Source organism: Mytilus trossulus, chromosome 8 (assembly GCF_036588685.1).
Source record: "Mytilus trossulus isolate FHL-02 chromosome 8, PNRI_Mtr1.1.1.hap1, whole genome shotgun sequence".
NCBI classification, from domain to species: domain Eukaryota; kingdom Metazoa; phylum Mollusca; class Bivalvia; order Mytilida; family Mytilidae; genus Mytilus; species Mytilus trossulus.
In genome coordinates this window covers 18931088-18943261 of record NC_086380.1, presented here as the reverse complement: position 1 = coordinate 18943261, position 12174 = coordinate 18931088, and the positions used below count along the sequence as shown (strand labels likewise).

At 31.3% G+C, this 12174-nt stretch overlaps 1 protein-coding gene across 1 annotated transcript; it reads left to right on the top strand.

Annotated features, from left to right (window-relative positions):
• The first annotated feature begins 5066 nt into the window (after window positions 1-5066).
• Window positions 5067-11959, top strand: LOC134681469 (uncharacterized). Its single transcript, XM_063541106.1, has 5 exons — window positions 5067-5276; window positions 5957-6014; window positions 8621-8835; window positions 9292-9382; window positions 11910-11959. Exons 1-5 carry the CDS (start codon window positions 5067-5069, stop codon window positions 11957-11959), a joined length of 624 nt encoding a protein of 207 aa, XP_063397176.1.
• The last annotated feature ends 215 nt before the right edge of the window (window positions 11960-12174 follow it).

Below are 12174 nucleotides of genomic sequence, written 5' to 3'. Positions count from 1 at the left end.
TCTACAGATTCAAGTCATATAGACGTCTGTTACTGTGTAGTTGTCATTCTACAGATTCAAGACATATAGACGTCTGTTACTGTGTAGTTGCCAATCTACAGTTTCAAGTCATATAGACGTCTGTTACTGTGTAGTTGCCAATCTACAGTTTCAAGTCATATAGACGTCTGTTACTGTGTAGTTGCCATTCTACAGATTCAAGCCATATAGACGTCTGTTACTGTGTAGTTGCCATTCTACAGATTCAAGACATATAGACGTCTGTTACTGTGTAGTTGCCAATCTACAGATTCAAGACATATAGACGTCTGTTACTGTGTAGTTGCCAATCTACAGATTCAAGTCATATAGACGTCTGTTACTGTGTAGTTGCCAATCTACAGATTCAAGCCATATAGACGTCTGTTACTGTGTAGTTGCCAATCTACAGATTCAAGCCATATAGACGTCTGTTACTGTGTAGTTGCCATTCTACAGATTCAAGACATATAGACGTCTGTTACTGTGTAGTTGACAATCTACAGTTTCAAGTCATATAGACGTCTGTTACTGTGTAGTTGCCAATCTACAGTTTCAAGTCATATAGACGTCTGTTACTGTGTAGTTGCCATTCTACAGATTCAAGCCATATAGACGTCTGTTACTGTGTAGTTGCCATTCTACAGATTCAAGACATATAGACGTCTGTTACTGTGTAGTTGCCAATCTTCAGATTCAAGACATATAGACGTCTGTTACTGTGTAGTTGCCAATCTACAGATTCAAGCCATATAGACGTCTGTTTCTGTTTCTGTGTAGTTGCCAATCTACAGATTCGAGCCATATAGACGTCTGTTACTGTGTAGTTGCCAATCTACAGTTTCAAGTCATATAGACGTCTGTTACTGTGTAGTTGCCAATCTACAGATTCAAGACATATAAAAGGTCTGTTACTGTGTAGTTGCCAATCTACAGATTCAAGCCATATAGACGTATGTTACTGTGTAGTTGCCATTCTACAGATACAAGTCATATAGACGTCTGTTACTGTGTAGTTGCCAATCTACAGATTCAAGTCATATAGACGTCTGTTACTGTGTAGTTGCCAATCTACAGATTCAAGACATATAGACGTCTGTTTCTGTGTAGTTGCCAATCTACAGATTCAAGTCATATAGACGTCTGTTACTGTGTAGTTGCCATTCTACAGATTCAAGACATATAGACGTCTGTTACTGTGTAGTTGCCAATCTACAGATTCAAGACATATAGACGTATGTTTCTGTGTAGTTGCCAATCTACAGATTCAAGCCATAAAGACTAGGATTACTGTGTAGTAGTCAATCTTCTAGCGATCAGCATTAAAACATTTTGTAAAAGTATGAAAACTCTGCTTAACAATTTCATTTTTGATGTTGATGAAAAAAATAAAATACACAAAATATTTGTACAAGAAAGTATTGACCGAAACATATATATTTCTTTAATTTTATGAAATTATTTAAACTTATGTTTTCAGATAGTAGCGCTTCATATCTTAATTTGATTTTGTGATTCAAAACTGCAAAAAGTATTGATTATCAGGTGTTCTACATATTGATATGTTACAATATCAGCTGCGACATACAATATGCAATTTTGTTGTCCACTAAATACAGCGAACGAGATCAACAAGGCTTCATATTGTATTTTACAATATAAATATGCAAAGAACCGAAAAATTGATTGATGCATTGGCATACAAAAAGTTATGAAAGGACAAAAAACAAGGTTCAATCCACCATTTTCTACATATGAAAATGTCCGTACCAAGTCAGGCAAATGACAGTTGTTATCCATCCGTTGATATGTTTGAGCTTTTGATTTTGCCAACTTATTTGGGTTTCTCTTTTTAACTTTACTCGGAGTTTAGTATTTTTGTGATTTTAATTTTTTCATATGTGAAAAGTGATGCAAAATTATCGTTTATAGACCAAAGACACCGTTTTACTCATTTTAAACTGCAATGAATGTAAAATGCACTGCATTCTTTTTAAAATGGCACAGTTGTCCAATATATTCAGATGAACATATATATTGTAGTAAATAATAGGAAATGTTTTCAATGACTGAAGAAAGGGTTTTTAAAGTCTGCAAAAATATATGCTAGTTATAGATTAACCATTCATCTGAATCTTGCATCTGACATCATCCAAATAATTTTTGGAACTTTGGGTGGATATGTATTTGTTTAACAGACAGAAATAATCCATATAGGAACCAATATTGTTCCTCTTTATGTTCGTTTATTGGCTTCAAGACAGGGAATGGTTTTAAAACGAAAAGAAGCTAGCATGATCTTTTTTTATTAGCTATGACGATGATATTCTGACCATTGCTTTATTGTAAAATAAAGAAAAGAAAAAGCAGATAATGTTATTCTATTTGAACGCAGCAATCTTTTAATTAACCGTTACATGTAAACTTTATTACAAAAAATGAACTCCTAAACCACAATAAAGCAGCCCCGTTAATAAAGTTTTCATCTCCCAGAAGATTGAGTCCGGAGCTTACCTTGATAAAATGTCGTTGATAACAAAGAATTTCGTTGTTAAGCGAAAGTTATCTTTATGAAATAGTTTTTATATACTTTACAATCATGGAAAATAGACGACATGCTGTTCTCATTTGTAGTTATTCCCTTTTGAAATTCCCGGAATTTACGAATGCATCCCAGTACTGACCATTACATTGTCATGAGCGGCACAACCGATGTTTCGAAGGGAACCAGAAATGGTTATGTCAGTTCCTCCTTTTTTTGTGTTTTGTGAGATTTATGTTACTTTAGCTATATTTTTGCGAGTTATTTTGTTTTTTCTATTTTTATTTTTTAAATCTGTCATTTTGGTACTTTTTACCCATAATAATTGGTTCTGCTTGAATGGAGAGACAGGAATACATGCCTCCTAATGAATTCCCATATATAGCGAGATACCAATTTTACAATTATTGTAGAATAATGTGGTGTTCGCATTTAGATACATTCCTATAGCCAAATATTCTGTCATTTTAGTGGATCTTATGAAAAAAGATGAAAACACTGGCCTGAGAATACTCGAGGAGGTTAAAAGGAACAGGTATTATATTATGTCAACTTATATGCTTACGTTTCTCACAGTTATATTAAACAATGTTTCGTTTCATTTCAACATGAAAAACTTCGTTCTTAATGATGAGTACTGTTTCGCACATAAAGATGAAAGTGGAGGATTATTTTGATAATCAAAATCCTAATAAAATGAAAACAATTTTGTTATCTTCATGAGATCGGGAGAAACATATGTATTTTTGTTTTTCTTTGTTACACATTTGTCTTTATAGTGATTAAGGTTACCAAACAATACTTACTGTTATACTATAACAAAGAAGATGTGGTATGATTGCCAATGAGATACCCCTATTTTGACATTTTTACACACTATGTATGTTTGTTTTGTTCTGATATCGTTTTCAATATAAGGAATTTATATGCTACTATAAAACCAGGTTTACCATTTTCTACATTAGAAAATATCTTATTAAGTCAGGAATATGACACTTGTAATCTGATGATCAAGTTTGCTACTATTGATAAATTGAAATTTGCAATACGTGTATGAGTGAGAAACACATAAACAAATCAGCAGATCAAACTTTATTGAGATTATATAACCGCATTAATAATAGACCGTGATTACACACTATAGCAAGCTCTTTGCAAACCCACATTAATTTATATATGAAGACAATCATAACTGAGTTTCTGAGAGTTTTCTGATTAAACAGATACATGAATATGTTGCGAAACTAAGCAAGGTGTTGAATTTCAAAAGAAAAATAAGCATTTATGAATTAGGTGCGTCCAAAGCATATGACATTTATAGATTTATTTATTATAACTAATGGTGAATATACGTATCAGTAGAGGAGCATATCTTCAAGGAAAAAAGTAGAATAAATATAATACCAAAGTTTCTCACAGAAACTGGAAAACATATTAAATGTAAACGATAAAAGTAAGAAAAATACCTTTTCGTTGACGTGCTATCGTTTTATCTTTGATATTTTCATCGATTATACGAACTGCATTACATGTTTCAGGATATTTGACAATGCATTGGAACAGAGTCCATTATCCCATGGTCAACATAGTCACTACAATCAAAGTTATATAAACACCTCTGATACTGATATTTCACTGGTCGGATTGAGACATTGTGGTAAATTAAAATCTATGAACATTTTCTTAAATCCATATGTAATATAAATTTTACAAAAATTATATTTTTCTCCTTGGCTTTAAAATCTTTAAAGAAAAATGTTGATCGTTCCTAATGTAACGATTTTATTAACAATTAAATACTCGATAGTATTTTCAAAAGCGAATGCGGCGAACAGGTTGTGACAATGTAAACAATGCGCTAAACAACAAATCTGAAAAAAATTAGTTATCAATGAATAAAACAAGTCGACAAAAGTCAATATCAAAAACAACCAAAAAAACAACCAAAAATAGAGGGTGTTCTTATGTGCTCTGGGAGGTTAAGTAGATCCTGTTCGTTTAGTGACACATGTTGAGTTGCTAATAAAAAGTTTATAATCGTTGATAAATCACACGAGTAAATGTCAGAATGGAGGAAAAGAAGATGGGAAAAATCATGATTTTGTTTGTTAAAACTGTTAAAGGGATAATTTAATGAAAGCAGCAGTCCTATATAAAATCTCTATATGATACTCAAGCTCATCGGCTATATTTTGTCCTTGGTCGTCTTTTTTCAAAAACAGATTTTTTATTTATTTTACAAACATATCAAAATATATTATTTTAAGTTTAACATGTATAAAACGTTTATGGTTATATGGAAGATGTATACCTTTAGTATAAGAAATACTTTTAATATATACAAAGATATGAGAATGAAATATAATAAAACATCTTTGAATATTGTAAAAAAATGCCCACCCGTGACAAAAAATAGAAACTAGTCTTAACATAAATGTACACTTGTTGTTAACATAAAGATTCTACCAAGGCAATAATTGACGTCTGTACTGGTGATTTCGAGAATATGGAGATCGTACAGAAACCCTATCATGTGTGGCCAACCTCGTTTTGGATTCAATATCGTATGTTAACATGGCGTCAGTTCAAACAATCTAAGGGTACAATACTGGACCATTATGAAGTTATTTCAGCTCTAATAATGGCAGTAGTCGGTGGATTGATCTACTTCCAGACAGAATATTCATACAGGACGTTACGTGATAAAATGGGAACTGTAAGTTTTGATTTCCATTCTCATTATAAGATTTGATTGATATATAAAAAGAAATCAAAGAAATTGAGTGAGAAATGTGTGGAAATTGATGATTTTATCTCTGTTCTCTTTGTCTCATGAACGTTTCAGAACATTAAGGTGCATGTTTGATTCAAGTTATAGTGTTAATAATAGCTTTTAATGACTTAAAGTTTGACCAAATTTTTCTGGAGAAGAGATGGAAGCGAAAAAATGAAGAAGATGAGAAATGTCAAACCGATGAATGCACTAAATGTTTCAATATATTTTCAATTCAAATAATGGATGCTTAACACTTACGTAGAATGATATCTGAATAATGAAATTTATATGTGCCAATTCCATACTAATTCATTGTGCAAAAGACAAAATCACGAATCAAAGGTTCACAATAATAATATGATATACAGGCAAAAAAGTCATTGTTACAAACAAAATTATTAGAACAACTGAAGGTTTAAAATTGACACGTAGCTTAAATGATAATAATTAGAAATAAGGCAGATAGTTACACTACAAAAATGATGTCAAACGTTGCTGAGCGAAGGTTGATATTTGTTCTAATGGTGATAATCTGCAACTTCAAGCTCTGTGATTTTAAATTTTAAATTAAATTAATCTGTTTTTAGTGAACATCTAGTAATTCTTTTTCTTTATTTCAGATTTTCTATTGTGCTTCCTTTTGGGGATTTAATGTTATCCTAGGAACAATATCTAAATGTGAGTATTAAACCATTTTGTATATTCATTAAGAAGTAACTTATCCTGTAACTTATCCTGTAGCTTTTTAAAAAGTCCCTTTGCAAATATTTTCACCGTTTAAATTGAGACTTTGTATGAAAAAAAAACACTTATTAAAAAATGAGGTTTATAGATTATTACAGTATAAAATTTGTTTGAACCCATAAAACATATAATTAAGGCTCTATGTACATGTAAAAAATGTAATTTATTATGCTACTGACTGCATGATGTTCTCCGGGACAAAATGACTCCCAGTAGTAAAATATTGCAAAAAATAATATATAGAAATTTACCGATCATTTATCATATATTAGATGGTTGACACCTGATTTCTGCCGATTTGAATGAAGTCAAATTTTATTTCCATACTTATATATATATATATATATATATATATATATTTGTATAAACTTCAAGATTTTCTAAAGTGAACATTGATTGGTTAAATATTTCTCAGTGATGTCCTGTGTTTGAATTTGTTTGTTAGCTTTTTGGTCATGAATGTTTGTCTCTAATATTTAAATAACTGTGCATTTGTATTCAGATATCGCAGATCAAATTTATTCGTTCATTGTGTAATCATACGTTTTTTGATTGAGTTAAGTCTGCCAATTGATATTTTATCGTATGTTTTTCTATGTTGTGATGTTATGCTATTGTTTCAGAAAAAGGGAGAAGGTTTGGATCCATTAAAACGTTTAATCACGCTGCAAATGTTTGCACCTGTCATAAGTCAGGAATCTGATGTACAGTAGTTGTCGTTTGTTTATGTAATATATACGTGTTTCTCGTTTCTCGTTTTGTTTATATAGATTAGACCGTTGGTTTTCCCGTTTGAATGGTTTTACACTAGTAATTTTGGGGCCCTTTATAGCTTGTTGTTCGGTGTGAGCCAAGGCTCTGTGTTGAAGGCCGTACTTTAACCTACAATTGTTTACTTTTTAAATTGTTATTTGGATGGAGAGTTGTCTCATTGACACTCACACCACATCTTCCTATATCTATTATATACAAATGAGATTCATTAACTAATTTGTGCACAAATTTCTTTCGCTAATTCTGTGGCAATTTAACCCTTTCCGGTCCCATTATGTAAAAAAAAATCAACTTGTATTTGCCGATGATCTCAGCAGTTGAAGGGATGAGTTAACGGGTCAAAACCTTCAAATGCTCACTAAATGAACCAAAATTTTCTAACAGGTGTTAATGAAATGTACTACTTTTCGATATTTACATGAAGAAGGCACTCGAAAGAATTCTCGTTTATCGAAAATAAAAATGTATTTGAAAATCTTTAGATAGACAGATTCTTACGTATTACGCTTTGATCGGACTTAAAAATTCGATATTTTAACTTTTTCGATAGGATACATCCGATAATTCAATCGTATCACTGTGAGAATCTATATATACATATTCAAATATTGTAATCGTGAAGCTTACTATACGGCTTGGATTTTGCACATTAATTTTGAAGGTCATTAGGTAACTCGGTTGGGCATATCTTTATATATTGGTCTGTGTTGAAGTCCCTTTTAACCAGTGCCCAATTCCCGTATTTTATCCCGTTTAATGGATGAGTAAAGCATAAAAAGAATTCATCCATACTGGCATGATAGTTCGATAAATTTTCCAAGCTAAAAAAAAGCACATACCAAAGATATATAACTGAGTGTTTGTTTAAACTATATGAATCAAAATAAATTAAAAAAAAACCCGGATGCACAGATGTGCCTCCAGAACAACTTTCATTTTAAAAAGTGCATTTCTTACAGCTCACATGATGACATCTAGAATCAAACGTCTCTTCTCTGTTATTTTTTTTTATTGTTCCATTAAATATTTCTTCTGCACTGTTCAATTTCAATACAAACATTGCAGATGAGCGATATAGATAAGGGAGTCTCAAGTTGTTTTAAATACGTGATTTTAGATCGTGATACATTACAGAGAAGTTTCAGATAAATATAGATATGAATTATCAAATAATAGGAAGGGATAAAACGGAATTTTAAATTGGTTTATTTTGGAATTAATCCCTCTAAAAACAACCGAACTATGTGTTGTACAATCGAATCGACATTTAGAAGAACATATTGTTAATGTGAACGGTATCAAATCTTAAATACTTCTCCTATAGGTATGATATTGTGAATAAACGATGATGGACCTGGGGTAAATGAATAAAGTGATAACAATCAAACAATACACGGATTTTCAGTTACTTCTTTTGTTTTTCCTTTTCTCATATTTCATTCTGGATACCATTACAAATCATAATTACAAATATAACATAAAACAGCATTAATGTTACTTATTCTATTCCCGGGAAAAGTACCACAAGAATATATTTTTTTAACAGTATTTCAAAATAGAAGAAACCCCAGTAAAACTGTTAAAAAACAAATACAATCTGAGTTACTAGTAAACAAAATAATGCATAACCATCTTCCTTAACGAAGTCGTCTGCTTTCAGAACTTTTCAGATTTTGCGATTTTAAAATGAACGATTGAGTTTACGAGCATTGATCCTTACTTTCACGGTGATATGTATCATGTAACCTTCTTCCATTTATAATTAGTTCCAGCAGAACGAGTCGTTATAAGGAAAGAAAGAGAAGCAGGAGCGTACAGGTTGTCAGCTTATTATGCTGCAAGAATTACAAGTGATCTTCCATTGGTTCTTATTGTGCCAGTACTATTTTATAGTATTGTTTTTTGGATGTCTGCAATCGGGGATGGAACCTTATTTGTAATTATTCTTGGTGTGAATATTCTTTTCTGTGCAGTCGTTCAGGTAAAATCATATAGCATTTTGATAGCTGTTGGTTTCCATCTGAAAACAATATCAAAGATAAACTGAGCATGTTATATCATACATGATTTCGATGACAAATCTTAAGGCAAAGTAACGAATCTGATGGTCCTTAATCATTGACTAAAAGAGAGACAGAAGTTGGATTTAGAAACTAAGTTGAATATTTTTGTGATCGCGATTGCGTCAGGTACATACACTTTGATAAAAAGTACATTTTGAAAATGAAGAATTGAAATATCGAATATACCGATGAAAATGTATGTGAAAAACGGCAGACACTTTCAAAGACCTGATAAAAATGAAAAAAAACTACTAATTCGGGATAGTACAAAAATATATATGTAGACACTAATTCCAATACTGTAGTTATATGATTGTCAGACACCGTTAATTTCAATTACAATTACGATATCGATATTACCAATTATTTTTCAGAGTATTGGCCATGTAATTGGAAGTGCAATTGAAAACTTGAATCACAGTTTAACTACAGGAAGGTCGTATATGATATTTTCAATTGCTTTATGTGAGTTTCATATGTATGTATCTAAATATTTCTAGTCCGTTGTATTGCATAATTTGTGTTCTTTGTTTTATACAGTTTTAGGCTTTTACGTCTGTTTAAGTCGCTCATCCAAATAAAGCAATATCCCCAAACTATTATCAACTGTCAAACAAATTGGAGTTTAAGCTAGTAGTAACACAATCTCATTCTAAAAAGGTCTGTACAAAGTCAAGAATAAGAGTTGATTTCATTCTTTCGTTGGATTTGTCAGCTTCTTGAAATTGCGATTTAGGAATTTAATCTTGATGTTCTGTATTGTTCACGAGAACCATATCTAAAATTGAATTACAGTACTGATCAAAACAATCAGGCTAAAAGTTCAAGATGCCATATCTCTAATACACAAACACTCTTCTTCGGTACTCGATTAGTTGTTAAGTTTAAGTCCCATGGAAATAAAAAAAAAAACACACAAGTAGCAGAATGAAAGCCTCCTTTTTTTGGTATTAAAAGACTGACATTTTTGTTTGTCCCATGGCTCATTAGTTAACTTGGTAATTTTTTATTTATACTTTAGCTGGATTTTTCAATGCGCATATGCCTCATTGGGTTGAATGGGCCAAGTATCTTTCAGTTATTCATTATTTCTATGCCTCCCTAAATATTTTGACTACAGACGGAATGCCTGTTTTATGGTAAGTACCTATACAAAGCTGTATGATTATGTGTGGTGAATCTTTTCGATATTATGCATTCAATTAATTTAGTACAAAGCACGACATTCTTATCCAAAATCATATATTTCTTCTAGAAAATAAACTTTCAAAACATCATAATTATTTTTTTTACATTAAAATTACATATTGTTTGGTTAAATAAATATTTGTACTAGGTTACTTATAATAAGTTAATGACATTGTATATTCTTTAACACGGTAAATCTGGACAACATGCATCTAAAAGAATATACTTGCAAAATCATAAATTCGAAACAATAACACAGATCGAAGGGAATACTAATATCAAAACAAAAATAACTTACTTCCTGTTCTTGCTTTGGAAAAAGGAAAACAAACAACCTTGTTTTCTAGACATTTACACAAGATTTTAACAGGTGTCGTCAGCGTAAACTGAAAAACGGCCATGACTTTTGTTATCTCGCCTATTTACAAAATCGATTCCGCGATATTATATTACTTGTGTCAAATATAATCAGGCATGTTTTATATGGATGATTTCATAAAAGATATATTAATATTATTAAAAATATCGGTACAGATTGTACGTATTAACCTTATTCAAAATAATGTTTCTTCTTTCCCGATGAATCAGACAACAACAGTATGTCGCATGCATAGCATTATGGAAGAAGTGTTTGTGTAAAGTCAAGTAGCAATTACAATACTTGACGCACCTTAAGAGTTCCAAGCGTTGCATTTGAAATAACCACTCGAAAATTTCACGGACACCATCACGAGTTGGTTGACTGTATCTCTTATCTGCTTCACAGATACGATGGATATGTTCAAATTGTTTCAACAGCTCACACACATCAAATGGATAACATCTGTCATATTCCTGACTTAGTACAGGCATTTTCCTATGTAGAACACTGTGGATTGAACCTGGTTTTATAGCGAGCTTAAGCTTTCGCTTTTATGACAGTCGCATTACATTCCATTATATTGACAACGATACGTAAACAAAACAAATAAATTATATCACTGTCATAGAATGCACTAATGCTAAATAACAATAAGTCGGAATATTACGACAAGTCTTGATTGTGTAGTTGCGTTTTATTGCACAGCAGTCAGAGTTTTGTTTTGATGTCATTCTATATTTATCAGAAAATGGACAAAATGTCAAATGCTTTACCACTCATATATAATTTATCCTGCAATCAGTAAAATATTGTACAATACCGATATACAGTCTTGTATATTATCGTCGTCTAATACCATTTTCTGCAAAAAGAAATGCCTGTTCCAAGTCAGGAATGTGACAGTCGTTTTTCATTCGTTTGATGATGTATTTAAGCTTTTAATTGTTATATTTGATAAGGGACTTTCCAATTTTAATTTAACTTGGAGTGCGGTAAGTTATTTTAGTTTTTGTAGGCAGTTTCTATTCCAGCAATATATCTTCAAGCTGCAATATTCAAAAGAGATGTTCACCAAGTGGCGATACGGTTTATAATTGGTCACAATTAAAGAGTGAATATTCAAGTCAGGAATATAACAGATCTTGTCCATTCGTTTTTTGATGCGTTATGTTTTTTGATTTTGCCATGTGATTATGGACTTTCCAAATTGATTTTTCTCTGAGTTCAGTATTTTTGTGATTTTACTTTTAACCAGCAAAATGCACTATATCAACCAAATTCGATTTTAAAGAAACTGACATTGTCTTTTCCCGAACTGAAAAGATGAAATATTTCTATTATGTAAACATTTTCTAAACATTTAAATTAACAAATTATAACTATCCGTTTGTATACGCATATTGAATATAAATAATTTATTATAATGTTGTTGTTTGTTTTTAGGTGCAATACAACATCGAATGATATGTTTCCTGCATGTGGTGGAAACATAACATTCATGACAACTACTGACGTCTTGAAAGATTATCAAATTGACTGTCCCTATTTTTGTTATATCGCCAGTCTTGGGATCTACTTGGTTGTTTTGCGAGTTTTAGGATATTATGTTCTGAAATGGAAAAAGTAGATATTTTTCAACAATTCGCTTTGTAATAGTATACATAAAAAAAAATGAATATACATTTGTACAGAAAATAAAGAGGATGTA

Coding starts and splice junctions, on each gene's coding strand:
- LOC134681469 (XM_063541106.1), top strand. CDS start 5,067: ATGGAGATCGTACAGAAACCCTATCATGTGTGGCCAACCTCGTTTTGG. Junction 8,836..9,291: donor TTTTCTGTGCAGTCGTTCAG/GTAAAATCATAT, acceptor ATTATTTTTCAG/AGTATTGGCCATGTAATTGG. Junction 9,383..11,909: donor GATATTTTCAATTGCTTTAT/GTGAGTTTCATA, acceptor GTTTGTTTTTAG/GTGCAATACAACATCGAATG.